General features: G+C 47.0%; 1 protein-coding gene across 1 annotated transcript; it reads right to left on the bottom strand.

Moving 5' to 3' along the window:
- Positions 1-6,505: 6,505 nt before the first annotated feature.
- On the bottom strand, positions 6,506-10,215 carry DEFB108B (defensin beta 108B). Its single transcript, XM_030311986.1, has 2 exons — positions 10,070-10,215; positions 6,506-6,668 (listed from the first exon to the last, which is right to left on the bottom strand). Exons 1-2 carry the CDS (start codon positions 10,213-10,215, stop codon positions 6,506-6,508), a joined length of 309 nt encoding a protein of 102 aa, XP_030167846.1.
- Positions 10,216-15,216: the final 5,001 nt, after the last annotated feature.

The following is a 15,216-nucleotide window of genomic DNA, read 5'->3' as shown; positions in this document are numbered from 1 at the left end:
CCACATTTTTGGATTTGAACCTGGCGAATCTCACACATTTTCTGATTCCCTCCCAGTGTGGCCATTTCACTTTTGCTCGACTCCCCCTCCCTTAATCCAACCATGACTACTGTCTCACCCCCCTTCTCCCACCACCAAACCTCACTGAGCCACTGACTATTTAAAAATATTGTCTTGTTTATTTTTTATCTTGCTAAATATTATTTTCATTCGTTCTGTACCTTTACTGCACTGTTTTATTCTTCATTTACACCCCAGCACATATTGATTGCTGTGTAGAAGGAAACACAATTCCTGTAAGATTTTGTTGTGTTCTGTTACATATATGGGCCTACCAGCGTGTCGTATGTTAAATAATGAGGAAAGTAGATATTGAAGAGGATTTTAGTGATGCTCTTCTGCTAGTGGAGAAGCAAGAAACACGAAAATTATGTTTCAGTGGATACATTGCAGAGCACAGTCACCGTCAGAATTGTTATCACATTCAGTTGAATAACATTTTACACTTTACATTATTTTACATCATAATCCGGTATAGTATGTAGAAATGTTGGCTTCTCTGCTAGGTAAATCAGTATAAGGAAGATTTTCATTATCATTTCCTTTCTGGTTATTAAGAAGGTTTTTAAATTATTTTATGCTTTCTTACCTTAGTGTTCATTTCATTATTAAATTCCAGTTACACTGCATGATGATCAAATGTACTTGTCTGTGCTATTTTCACTTAGAATGACTGGGGATCTTGGGTCAGTTCTCTTTGATGTTCTGTAGAAAGAGAAATTGAGGGGCGCCCCGTTGGCTCAGTCAGTTGAGTGTACCACTCTTGATTTCAGTTCGGGTCGTGATCTCAGTTTGTGAGTTCCAGCCCCACATCGGGCTCTGCGCTGACAGCGTGGGGCCTGCATGGGATTCTCTCTCTCTCTCCCTCTCTCTGCTGCACCTCTCCAGCTTGCTGTCTCCCCCTCTCTCTCTCTCTCTTTCTCTCTCAACGTAAATAAACTTTAAAAAAGAAAAGAGAAATTAAATTATATCTCACATTGATAACGTTTAGAGTTGAACATATGTTTTCTAGATTTTACTTTACAAACTGTTGTTTTAGATCCTCTATAGTCTTAATGTATTTTTCACCTACTTGATCTATCAATTGTCTGTGATGAAATACAGCCTTCATTACGCTTTGTCTCTTTATCCGTTAGGCACCTAGACCTGTCTGACAGATTTAGAGGATGATGAGTACGTAGCAGCAGCAACAGAAGGGCACAAGTAGTAGCCGTGACAGCAGGAGTTTTAGGAGCCGGGATTCAGGTGACTGGAATGTACCAGTATTTTGAACAAATTTAAAACCAGATTGGTTGCACAGGTAAAGAAGGGCTCAAGGGAGGGCTGAGGTTACCCAGAGATGATGGCAGGCAGCAGGTGCTACCCCGCAGGGGGACACCAAAATGGAAGCAACCAAGAGCCTGCCTGCAGAGGGGTCTCCCAGCTCTCCAGCTCCTGAGGAAGGACATGCCGCCCAGATGTCGTGGGCATCCTTGGAGCTCTGAGAAGAGATTTCTCTTCCTACGGAAAGGGGACAGGAACTGGCTGTTGCTGGTGTCTCTGTGTGGGCACGACGAGGTTGGCTCTGGCCGTGCCCTAACAAGGGGGACACTGCAGCTGAGTGGTTAAGGAAGCTCTTCCCCTCTTCTCCAGGCTCCAGCCCCCTCCCCCTCCCCAGTGCCTGATGTTTGCTGTGACTCAACTGGAAGCAGGTCAGCAAAGGAGTCTGGGAGGCGTAGTTTGCCAGCCGCTGTCCCAGCGTCACCGGAGCACTCTGGGACACAGTGGTGCCACCGCAGAGACAGCATTCCACATTTTGAATAGGGATAATTTCCTCTGATGTGCAGATGTTTTAAGTGATTATGTTGTACGCTCATTTATAATTGCTTGGATGGCTTTTTAAGTCATCTAGGGAAACAGAGTTCCATGGCATCACGCAAAAGATTAAGCATGGAACGGGGAGTGAATTAATCAGATTCGTTTGGACAATCGGACCTGATTCTGGTTGGGCCAGGAATTTGGTAGGCTTAGGAAACAATGGAGAAGCGAAAGCAAGGGACAAACAGTCTGTAAGAAAAACTATGTTAATAATGACGCTGGAGTGTCCAAAAATTTCTTTCCTATGCTGCATTAAAGGCTATGCCTTTAATTCAGAAGAATAGATGTGGGAGTGGGTTGGTGCCTCATACCTACTTACAGGTGATCTGGGGTCTCCTAGGGAGGCCAGGACGTGCTCTTGAGGCAAGACATTGATCTTCTTCTGGTTCTTCTCATTGCCTCAAAGCCTATAGCAGTTTTTCAACCTCAGCACTGTCGACATTTGGGGACAGATAATTCTTATCTCTCTGTCTTCAAGGTCATCCCTGTCCACCGTAGGGTGTTTAGTATCATCCCTGGCCACTGGCCATTAGACGCCAGTAGCGCCTTTCTAATGGTCAGAACTACAGTGTCTCCAGACATCACCAGTTCTGTGCTGGGGCCAAAGCTTGTCCTGTCGGGACTTCTGGTTTACGACATCTAAATCCTCATGCAAGGTTTGTTTTTCTCTGGCTGTTTGGACCAATTCTTAGGGCTGAGGCTTGGCTCTAGCATCATCAGGGTGCAGGTGACTTTGAAAGAACCTAGGAAGAAAGGAAGGTTACATGAATGCATCTGGAGCGGGGCCGCACGGGATTCTTTGTCTGCTACCCTGTTATCAGTGCACAGGGCTTTATACTTTGGACTGTGAGAGAGAATGAGGTGGGTTCTCTGCATGACTGGACCTCCTCCGGGTTGTTGTCTGCCCCTGTAGTTGAGCCAGGCCTCAAGAATCCAGGGAAGTTATGGGGATAGAAGCTGTGGTTACTCTGGAGGACCATGTTCTAGGTGGACAAATAAAACAGATTCTTATAAATGAATCCTATCGTGGCACTGCTGCTTAATGAAAAGGAGGCACAAGTTATTAGAGTTATGTAAAGGGAACAGCAAAACTCTAAGACAGGAAGACAGATGATATTTGGTCTGTTGTATTTTAAGTCAGAATTATTGGGCTATCCCTTATACGCAGTAAAATTTTATTCATTAAAATTTAGTGTACATTTCTTTCTTTTTTAAGTTTATTTATTTATTTTTATTTATTTGTTTTAATTTTTGTTTTTTGAGAGAGAGAGACAGACAGACAGAGTGCAACAGGGGAAGGGGCATAGAGAGAGAGACACACAGAATCCAAAGCAGGCTCCAGGCTCCAAACTGTCAGCACAAAGCCTGATGTGGGGCTCGAAGTCATGAACTGTGAGATCGTGACCTGTGCCATGCTTGGATGCTTAACTGACTGAAACACTCAGGTGCCCCTATTTATCTTTTTTTAGTAATCTCCGCACTCAACATGGGACTCAAACTCATGACCCCGAGATCAAGAGTCACATGCTTTTCTGACTGAGCCAGCCAGGCACCCTGAAATTCAGTGTACATTTCTATGAGTTTTGAAAAATGCATGTAGTCGTGTAACCAGAATCACAATCATGCATTGGATGGCTCCCTTACCTTTCTTCCTCTCTTTGTGCAGTCAACGGCTCAGGCCTCCAGCCCTTGACCACCACTTATCTTTCTGTCCATATGGTTTTGCCTTTTCTTCTTTCTTAAGTTTTGGTAATTTGTTTCTTTAAAGGAATTTACCCTTGGGGCGCCTGGGTGGCGCAGTCGGTTTAGCGTCCAACTTCAGCCAGGTCACCATCTCGAGATCCGTGAGTTCCAGCCCCGCGTCAGGCTCTGGGCTGATGGCTCAGAGCCTGGAGCCTGTTTCCGATTCTGTGTCTCCCTCTCTCTCTGCCCCTCTCCCGTTCATGCTCTGTCTCTCTCTGTCCCAAAAATAAATAAACGTTGAAAAAAAATTTAAAAAAAAAAAGGAATTTACCCTTTTCCACCAAAGTTGTTGAATTTAATGACATAAAGCTATGCCAAATAAGACCTTCTTATTGATCCAAGATTTGTTCCTTTCTTTTATTACTGATGTTGGTCATTTGTGTTTAGTTTCTCCCTTGACTTTCTCTCAGATCAGCACATAAGTGGTTTGTACATTTTATTGATCTTTCCAATGAACCAACTTTTGATTTCATCTTTGATTTCTGTTTAATAAATTTTTCTTATTATCCTTATTACTCTCCTGTCTTTCTTATTTTAGATTTTCTCTTCTTTGGCAATGTGAACATATGGATACTACAATGTATTTCAAAATGCTAATTTAGCTTTATTCCACACATTCTGATATGATGTGCTTTCTCTTTTACTCAGTTCAAAATGCTTACTCATTTTTATTCAGAGTGCATTGTTTAATTTCCAAATATATGGGAATTTCCCCAATACTGAATATTGGTTTCTACTTTACTTTTGTTAGGGTTGCAGAACATACTTTGTATGATTTCGATAATTTTGTTTATCAAGACTTGTTTTGTGGTTTATATTGGTAAGTGCACACTTAAAAAGAATGTTTGGGGCACCTGGGTGGCTCAGTTGGTTGGGTGTCCAACTCTTGATTTCGGCTCAAGTCATGATCTCATGGTTTGTGAGATGGAGTCCCTTGTCGGGCTTTGTGCTGATGGCATAAAGCCTGCTTGGGATTCTCTCACCCTCTCTCTCTGCCCCTCCCCTACTCACATGCACTCTCTTTCTCTGTCTCCCAAAATTAAGTAAACAAACTTAAAAAGAATGTTTATTCTGTGGTTGTGTGAAGTTTTTAAATAATATTAATTAGATTAAGTTGGTGGTCATCTTATTCAGATCTTTGATATGCTTACTGAATGTCCTCTCGTGTTACTGATAACTGAAAAAGAAAAATTTTTATTGAGACATGATTGATACATAACATTATATTTGCTTCAGGTGTACCACATAATGATTCAATGTATGTCTGTATTGTGAAGTGATCACCACAGTAAGTCTTATTAACATCTGTCAGCACACACAGTTACAAATGTTTCCTTGTGATGAGAACTTTTAAGTTTTACTCTTTTAGCAGCTTCCAAACGTGTAGTATTATTAACTACATGTTAATTAGTTAATAATTAACTACGTGTAGTATTATTAACGTGTAGTCGAGTGCTGTACATGATACCCTGAGGGCTTATTTATTTTATAACTGGGGGTTCACACCTTTTGACCCCCTTCGTCCATTTCACCACACATCCCCCAACCCCTGCCTCTGGCAACTGCCAGTCTTTCCCTATATCAATGAGCTTGTTGTGTTTTTTTTTTCTTTGAATTACACATATAAGTAAACTCAGATGGCATCTGTCTTGCTGTGTCTTTCTGAATTATTTCACTTCGTGTATGTAATGCCATCAGGATCCATCCATGTTGTCATAAATGGCAGGGTCCCCTTATTTTCGTGACTGAGTAATATTCCATTGTGTCTGTGTGTGTATGACATTGCCTTCATCCGTCCATCCCTGGAACCTGTGAATATGTCACCTCACATGGCAAAGGAGGTTGCCCTGGAAGTTGGAACTGAAGATCCCAGTCGGCTGATCTTAAAATAGGGAGATTACCTTAAATTATCTAGGTGGGCCCAATTTAATGACAAGGCTCCTTAAAAAAGGGAAGAGAGAGGCTGCAGGTTAGTTTTGAGTGTTAGGATGTGAGAAGGATTAAAGCCTGGTGTTGGCTTTAAAGATGGGTGAAGCATAATGGCCCATGATGCACAGGAATATTCCACCATTGCTGCGCTAACCACGGAGGAAGGGAGCCGTAGAGCTTCCAGAAGGGAACTCAGCCCTGCCGATACCTTGATTTTACCCCATTGAGATCCACGTCCATGGATCTCTGGTTAGATTCTGACCGACAGAGCTGTCAGATAATGAGTTGTTTTTGCTTTAACAAAACAAAGATCTGTGGTAATTTGTTAGAGCAGGCAGAGGGAGCAATGCAGTGGCTTACAGGATGGAAGGAAAGCTGAATGGCCATGCCCAGTGAAAGTGGGAACTTGAGAAATTCCATGGCTCTCAGCCAGAAACACACGGACAGGCCAGAGCGCTACCTCTGGAAAGAATGCAGAAGAGGTTGTCTCGTATCTGGGTGCTGCTCTGTCTGGGGAAATTTCCTGTACGTTGCCTCTTTGTCAGGGAAGAGACGCCATGAGGCTGCATGGAAGGAGGTAACACATTTTGCCAGTGGAAAGGGGAGCGGTGCCCCCAGATGCTGGGTTCGGGGGCAGCAGTGCCTGGCAAAAGATAGGTATGATCACAGCTCCCCCACCCAACCCTGGTCACTTAACTAGAAGCTTGTCCACACCCGACAGAAAGATGGGGACCAAACAGTGATGGAGTGCAAATGTACAAGATGAACTTTTGAAGTCGGTCTTGTGCTTGCTCGTTTTGCTTTATTATTTATTGAGGACTCCATAAGAATCCCTGTGAGAAGACAGAAAGAGAGAGAGAGAGAGCACAGAAGAGGGAATAAAACGTCAAAAGAAACACAAAGCTTCAAAAAGAATTCATCTTTCCTTGGGTGTTGCAGGCTTGATGAAGGGCTCATTCCCCACGGGCAGGCAGCATGTTAGGTCATTTAAACATTGCCCAGCATGGACTTCTTTTTCAAGGCAAAACTCCTGGCAGGAGCCATTTGGGTGCTCACACAGATCTTGAATTTGCCCCTGGCTGTGCAGAGAGGAGGCTTATTATAACTATTTATAAGACTCCCTGAATTAAAAACAATTTTTTTTTACTATTTATTTATTTTTGAGAGAGGGGGAGGGGGGCAGAGAGATAGGGAGACACAGAATTTGAGCAGGCTCCAAGCTCCGAGCTTTTAGTACAGAGCTCAGCTTGGGACCCGAACCCATAAACTTCAAGATCATGACCTGAGCTGAAGCCCGGATGCCACCCAGGCACCCCAAAGGCATTTTTCTTACTTTTTAAAATTGTTCTTTGCTAGTGAATCTTGTAGATTGCACAATGTCATATCTAGCTTTTTGCTTTCAAAACAGAAGCTAGAGTCACCAAGCACATAAAAGAGGATCTGGTCTGCTTAGTCAACTTCCAGGTGAGGAAATGAGGCCAAGGGAAAAAGAAGCACCTTGGCCAAGCTCGATGATTGGGTGAGGGCGGGAGCGGGACAGAGGTGAAACTGTGTTCTCGGCCCCATTGTATTTCCCCTTCATGCTTCCACTCGGTATCCCCCTCCCCTCTCCTGGCTTCCCACGGAAAAGCTTCAGTCCCGCTGCAAATGACCCCTGAGGGCAGCAGGAGAGATCCCAATGCCCAGCACAGGTATCAGAAACGGGTTTGCCTCTGCTTTTCTAAACACAACACTACTTTCCTTTCTTTTGGTTGAGTGACTGAAAACAAAACAAAAAAGAATTAGTTTTCAGAATTTGGAAGCTGTAAGACTTCATTTCCTATCTTCCATGCAACCCATCTGGTTAGTGAGGATGGCCGCTTAGTAAGTACCAATCAGACGGGTCTGTGGCAATGCCACGTGGACATTTTAAGCTGAAGTTCCCAGCTCTGTGTGCTCCTGAGTTAATGTCCTCGGATATGGCTTCACCTCTCACCAGGTCCGGGAGTCCGAGAAAGGAGGCAGGACAGTGTAGCCCTGGCGGGGAGGAGGTGAAGACCAAGCCTTGAGTGACAGTTAGCTCCCTCCTGCAGCCTGGGGGAGGCCCTCACTTTTTTTTTTCAATATATGAAGTTTATTGTCAAATTGGTTTCCATACAACACCCAGTGCTCATCCCAAAAGGTGCCCTCCTCAATACCCATCACCCACCCTCCCCGCCCTCCCACCCCCCATCAGCCCTCAGTTTGTTCTCAGTTTTTAAGAGTCTCTTATGCTGAGGCCCTCACTTTTCACAGCCTTGAATTTTCCTCTATAAAATACAAACAATAGACTAGAGCATCGAGACCTTGTCAATGACAGTGAATGATTTTATGGTATCTGCACCTGTCATACATAGCTTCTCTGCTCATTGTAACAAGGATAAATGCTCTTTTGTTTTGGTAAGAAAATACTTCTGCATCGTTTAAAAGAATACTTGGGGCGCCTGGGTGGCGCAGTCGGTTAAGCGTCCGACTTCAGCCAGGTCACGATCTCGCGGTCCGGGAGTTCGAGCCCCGCGTCAGGCTCTGGGCTGATGGCTCAGAGCCTGGAGCCTGTTTCCGATTCTGTGTCTCCCTCTCTCTCTGCCCCTCCCCCATTCATGCTCTGTCTCTCTCTGTCCCAAAAATAAAAATAAAAACGTTGAAAAAAAAATTAAAAAAAAAAAAAAAAAGAATACTTATTCTGGGGCACCTGGGTGGCTCAGGTCATGATCTCGCAGTTTGTGAGTTTGAGCCCCACCCCACGTTGGGCTCTGTGCTGACAGCTCAGAGCCTGGAGCCTGCTTCAGATTCTGTGTCTCCCTCTCTCTTTGCCTCCCCCTGTCTTAAAGATAAACATTTAAAATAAATAAATAAAAGAATACTTATTCTTCCCTTTAAATAGGAGAAACATTTTCAAGTTAAGTCATAATGAGCTCAGCCAGGCTTTTACATATTAGCTCTTCACAGTGGGATGGAGTAGCTTGACCCCAGACCCAGAGGTGTGATTCCAGACTGTTGTTCACGCCAAACCCTCGTGCGTGTGGAACGGTGGATATACTTCACACACATGCACACACACAGATTATTACTAAGGGCAAGATGCAATGAAAGCCCTGGAGAGGCAGCCTCAGACACTCCCAGTATCATACTGCTGCCGTGATTTCCCATCCAAAGCCTGCTTCTGCAGGGCGGAGGGCCTGAAGCATCCCAACTTTGTGTTGCCTTTGGCTTTTGTCACTCTTTTGGTCATGTCTTATTCCTCTCCCACCTCTCACTTAGGGAAGCTCTCCTTCATCCTGTGCCACAGCTCTGTTTTGGGGCTTGGTGACTCTCTCCTGGGCTCTACAGCCACCAAAGTGACTGGCCTGTGACTTCTTGGGAATCAGGGGCCATCATATCTTCCTTGGCATGCCTGCTTCCTGGTAAGGGCCTCCCCTACTGTGGGAGCCTGACAATATCTGATAAACTGGACCAGCTTCCCACCCCCAGCCTCTGGCACCCGAATCTTGCCCCCGCTGCTTCCTCCAGAGTAGCTCTCCTGGAACCGAGTTGCAGCCACTTTATAAGCCGTACCCTCCCCACCAACCTAAAGTACTGTCTACCCGTTCGCAGTAAGCAGTCCCTTAAAACCCAGGCTTCGCTGGGAAAGTCGGGATTCACCGAGACTAGGCGTGCCTCCCATTATATTTTCTGGTGGAAATTTTGGGAAGCATCCTTTTGCAAACAACATAAAACGCAAGAGTCAACAGTTCCCTGACGAATAAGAGGACGGCCCAGCTCCTCTTATCTGTGCCTGTTTTCCTATCCCTTCCCGATCCTCGAGGCCCCGAATTGTCAGGAGCAGATGACAAGACATTCCACTTGATGGAGAGCACTACGTTGCTCGTGCCTCCTTGGAGCTACAGGTCCCGAGTTTTAGGGAATTTAATGATCCATTTTGGGTATCTGGCCACTTCCTTGGGTGAAAGCGAGGAGTGCCCACCCAATTACATGTCTGTGCAGGGCGCCTCACACCCGTGACCCATGTTTGCACGCTGAATGCAGGAAGATACACTCCACCGGGGTGTCGTTGCTGATGCCTGTGTTTAAGTTCAACTTTGTAAGACTAGATGTCGGAAAGGGGGGGAAAAACTAGGGGTTGGGGTGGAGCCTCCAGGGACAGAGTCAAGCACAGGACACCAGCAGCACGAAGGAGCAAAGGACTGGACATTTCTTAGATCAGAGTAAGCCTTTCGAGGAGACCCCCTGGCTCGTCCCTCTGCCGGGGCCCCTACAGCTCTGGTGGGGCTCTTACGCCAGTACCTTGGAATACCCTGGGCTTTTGCTGCAGGTAGGTAGAGGACCTTGGAAACCAACAATTACTAGAAGAAATACCCATTTGGGGGGTTATGTGGATCTAGAAAATACTGGTAAACTTGCCTAATTAAATCCATCTTCAGTGGTGGAGCAAAGAGGGTTTCAGACGCTTGAAGCACCCTGCCTTCCCTTCATCTGACTGAGAGCTGCTAGCGGGGACTGATGAGTCAGGTGGCTGCAGGTCCCAGCCACGGGGTCCTCCGGTTTCCTGCGAGCCCGCTGCTCGGGGTTCAGGTGACGGCGATTTTGCTCCAAGTACTGGATCCCCATGAGGTCTCAGGCACTCGACTCTTTCTTTTGTTACCTGGTAGACCTTGGCTCATAGACAACGGTAAAGAGGAGGGCTGGAGAGAGGAGAAAGCTTGGCTTCATTTCCGAGAGGCAGAGAGGGCTTCCGTCTGCGGCTCTCCAGCACTGGCAGAATGTCTTTGTCTGGATGATAAGCACCCTTCTGTACCTCATTAGGGATATTCATGGACCCAGGTGTTCTACGCATACACAATTGCCTTCAAGGGAAGACTGGGCATCCTTGTTCGGTCAGACACTCAGTTCAGCAGGAGGACGTGGGTGCACCGTTTGATCAGAAAAGCTTATTAAATGGGGACAGAAGCTCCAAACACCTTGGCGGCAGATCAGAGTGTAGGAACAGAGCCATCTATATCAAGTTACAAGGAGAAACCAGTCGGGTTAGTTAGTGACTAGACATTTTGTCGGTGAATGCTGCCCAGGCTTTCCTAATAATAACCACCGTGCTCGCTCCTGGTCTGAACGCCCTCGGTGCCCTGCTCCTGGGATGGTGCTTACCGCCCCGTGTGTTAGTCTGCGGAACACATGCATACTTCCCCCACGAAGGTGTGGGCTTCTTACTTTCGGGGATCACACTTTGCTCCTTGAAGCGTGAATCACATGGTCATTTACTTTCAAACGCTCCTCATGACATGGAACAATGCGGGGCAGTGACATGCCACTGAACGTGGAGACACAAGGTCTGGATGGAGGTGCTGGATCTCCAGACCTGCCACTGACTAGGCGTACGGACGTTGGCAGGAAGATTGTCTCCCTCGGATGTCCACAGTGCCTGTACAGATCTGGACCTGTTGAATCCACATCGGGGGTCTCTTAATCATTATCGTGTGTGCGACTAACAGGGAAAGTTGCTGTTTAATGTGGACCTGTAGATGCACTCTCAACATTTTCAGTGTGGTAGGGTGGGGTGGAACCTGGAAGTCTGCTTGAACAAGGCTCCCCGGTAATTACTCTGAAATTTATTCTGGAATACTCATTGGAAGGGGTCAACTTGAATATTCTCGAAGCTTCTTTGTAGCTCCAATATCAGAAAATCCTAAGTTCGCTTGTCTTAGGATAAATCTGATGTTTGGGTTTTGTGACTGACAACAGTGCGGGACCAGAGCCCTTCACCCTCCACTCAGTATTCTTCTCCTGAAGAGGTCCACGCACGGGTCTCTGTGCTCACGCATGCCTGCTGACAGCTACCCTCTCCCTCCTGTGGCTCACATGTACAACCATGGAGCACAGGGACTGGTGCAGTCTTAGGACTCTGACTCCAACCCACCCCGTATGCGTGCCTCGCCATTCACGTAGAGGGGGATGTACCATGATCGCTACCTCCTTAGTTTAATATTACTGTGACTATTAAATTCGTTAGTATTTCTGTCACTTTGTTCATTATCATGATAGTTCTGATTGCTATTCACCATTAATTTTTATTAATTATTACCATTCTTACTGTGGGTCATTTTTGTGGGGTTATGCAACACTGAAGAGAGGCTGACTGTTGATTAAGGCTGCATGATTTACTGAAGATGATTGCAGACGCGCACATGCCAGCTGCAACCCTACTCCCACTCCACTGCCTGGGTGTCCTTGCACTTCCGGAGCCTCTGGAAAAATGCGGCAATACCCCTGAGGACCCAGCAACTGCGTTTGCTGTCCTGTCTCCTCGTCACATCCAAGGCAGCACTAAATGCTCTAAGCTAACTCTGGGGCGCAGGATCCACTCGTGCAGGCGTGGGTGAGTCATGAATGACATCCAGGGCATTCCCAAGACTCTTGTGTAGGCAGACAGGGTGTCCGGGGGGGCACTCTTGATCTGCTGAACCCTTAAAAACTTGCAAGTCCCCTCACGACGCCAGCACCTCTTGTTCTGGCATCGATGACCCAGGAAGATCTATCACAAAATTTTCTTCTAAGTCTACTCAGGGTCCTGGGAACTGCCCTGTTGTCCTGGGAAGGACGGACAGGGTGTCTATACCGGCATGTGCCTCCTTAGAATTTGATGTCCGCTCAGAGCACAGCAACTGCCATTGCCACACCTGAAGGGTGTCCTAGGCCTTTCTGAACCTCTGGAAATAGTCTAAGTACCTTCAGGTGTCTTGGAAAGGCAGGTACTGCCCTGGAAGGCACAGAGATGATGACCCTCTGGCCTGAGCAAGCACGGCCTTCATGAAGTAGGTCAGGGCATCCTTGAACTACTTGTGTTGGTCTGTCGCCCCCTGCTGGTCCAGGAACAGCATTGAGGACACCTTCCCACAGCCCCCCTGCGGTTGCCCTGCATGGGCCTCCCCCAAACAAGTCCCCTAGGGTTCTGTGGGGGAGAGCTGTTGCAAGGGCATCCAGGCAGCGAGAGCTGAGGCAATGCTGGGACCTAACGTAGGTATAGTTGGGGCCTCTACGTGTGGAGGGTGGGTCTGGCTCCTGCCTTCCCTGCTTGGAGCCCAGCCCCGTCATCCAGAAGGCACAACTTCTGAAACCCGGTGGGTGTGCAGTGATGGGCAGGCCCAGGACTGAAGTCCCTCTGTTTTCCTCAGGACACCCCTCTAAGCTTTGTGCACAGAGCTCCCAAGTTCACTCACATCCTTCTCCTCGGCTCTCTCTTTTCCTCTGCTGCTACTTTCTGCCTTAATTTTTTTTCTTTGTTCAGACCTTGGACTCTGGCCTCAAACTATCCCATGAGGCCAGAAACTGGTCCCTTGCCATTCATGCAGGGGAGTCTGTACTCTCACCTCCCGTTACCTTAAGTTTATTGTTGTCATTAGTAGTGGTGGTGTTATTATAATCATTATGTTGATTATCATTTCATTTTCATTGTTAGTCATTATTATTCTTACGAGTATTTTCTTAGTAACAGTATTCCTCTATTTTTTCTTATTGATTATGATTTTTTTAAGTGTATTTATTTTGAGAGGGAGGAGGGGCAGAGAGAGAGGGCAGAACCTCCCAAGCAGGTTCTGCACTGTCATTGCAGACGTGGGGCTCAAACTCACAAACCATGACATCACGACCTGAGCTGAAGTCAGATGCCTAACTGAGCCACCCAGGTGCCCCATGGGTTATAATTTTGTAGTCAACTTATAGGACACTGAGGGCTTCCTGTAGGACTTAGAAAACTCCGAGGTCACTCGGGCAGGCAGGTGGACATTCCTGTGCCTTCCAGCGTGGTAACAGGATTTCTGGGGCCACTGAAGGGACTAGGAATGCTTCCAGGAGCTTGGGTAGTCTTTGGGCGCCCTTGTGACACCTCAGTTGAGGCGGCTGTGTGTCTGTGTGTCCGTAGGGGCCCCTTGTAGTCGTGTCTGGCAGCCAGATGCCCTTCCTGAATAGAGAAGCTGTATGCCATGCTGTAAGATAGAATCACAATTATAATCGGTAATAACAGTAATAATCGGTCACAATAAAAACCGATGCGCATCAGCAATCATGATGCTAAGCGTGTGATACTGACACTCATACCTATTGACTATATTGACAATAATAGTAAACCTATGGAGTTGAGACACAGAGGAGAGATTTCCCTTCGTGAATGTAGGTACAGATACTGGGCCTCATGAGGTAGTTTGGAGTCCCAGGAGGCAGAGGTGACCAGCCAGAAAGAGAAGAAAATCAGCTGGAAGTAGGCGTGTGCAAACACGGGGAGCCCGAAAGGAACCCCAAGCCCTGAGCATCCAGGCCAACCAACACCCAGCAGCTTTGGGGAGAGGAGGGAGACAGCTGGCTGATGGGGCAGGGCCCCGTCCCAAGAAGGCAGGGCTCCAGGCCTACATACGGCGCCCAGAAGCACGGACTCTGACAAACAATAAGCCCCTAGCATTGTGTCGTCCCAAACCATCTGGCTGCCCTTCTGCTGTCCGCTCTTCCGGGGCCCTCTGTGGCTGGGACACCTGGGTACTTGTATCGCCTCCAAAGGCTGCTGGAGGGGTTGTCACCCTCTATTCTCCCCTACCTGCAGCGGCGAGGCAGACAAAACCAGTGGTTCCCGGCCTTGCTAGAAGATTCTGTGTTTGCTCCAACAGGCCAGTCACCTGCTCAGTGCATTTTCGTATAGCTCCAGCCATCCCTGGACACCTGAGGAGACTTAGAAAATTTCCAGAAGCTCGGGAATTCTGGAAAGCACTCTGTGAGCATCCTTTGCCTGTGGCAGTGTATCCACGGGCTCCTGAACAGTCTTAAAATTTTTTCGGAGGCGCTGGTGAACACATGGGCCCGTTCCAGTTACAAAGGAGTGTTTCCTGGGCCCTGAGCTGATTCCCCCTGGGATCTCAGTTGGGTAACAGAAACTGTTCACGACCCATCCCTGCTGGCATAAGGGGCTTGTGGACCTGAGTTTATTTAGAGAAATTTTAGGTGGCCCAGTTGATGCAAGGAAGCCTTCTCTAGGGGCTGCAGGTCTGCCTATAGAGTCGCTGGCATGTGGACGATGTGTCTAATATTTTCCAGAGCCTGAGATAAGACGAGGGTGTCCTTTCCAAGTCCCCCCCTGCTGGTATGGACAGGTCCTTGCATCCAGAAGGAACCTGGAATATTTCAGGGGGCCCATCCTTTGAACTAGCACCAGACAAGACAGTAACAGGAGCCCCGAGGTGCTGGGTGTATGCACGTCTTCGGGTTACTCTTCTAATCATCTGCAGTAGCCTGGACAGCTTTCACAAACTGAGAAGCTTTACACAACATTACATAACAATCGCACAAAAGATCCATGATAACCATAATAATACATGGCGAGTAACAGTAACAATCACAGGGATGATCCTAATGACACAAGTATTAGTCATTTCAATGAAGACATTGTTAACATAAAGAGACGGAGATTGAGCATGTATTTCTTTGAGTATCTGACAACGTACTGATTGATATAGGGCCCCGTGGTGTAGTTTGGAGGCAGAGTCCTAGGACCGCACCGTGAAATGTGGTCCTGGGAGGGCAAAGAAGGGCAGTAGCAGGGAAAAGGCAACAAGCCACATGAGGCCACGCGTG

Source organism: Lynx canadensis, chromosome B1 (genome assembly GCF_007474595.2).
Source record: "Lynx canadensis isolate LIC74 chromosome B1, mLynCan4.pri.v2, whole genome shotgun sequence".
Taxonomy (NCBI): domain Eukaryota; kingdom Metazoa; phylum Chordata; class Mammalia; order Carnivora; family Felidae; genus Lynx; species Lynx canadensis.
The sequence above is the reverse complement of the archived record's forward strand: the minus strand, read 5'-3'. Positions and strand labels throughout refer to the sequence as shown.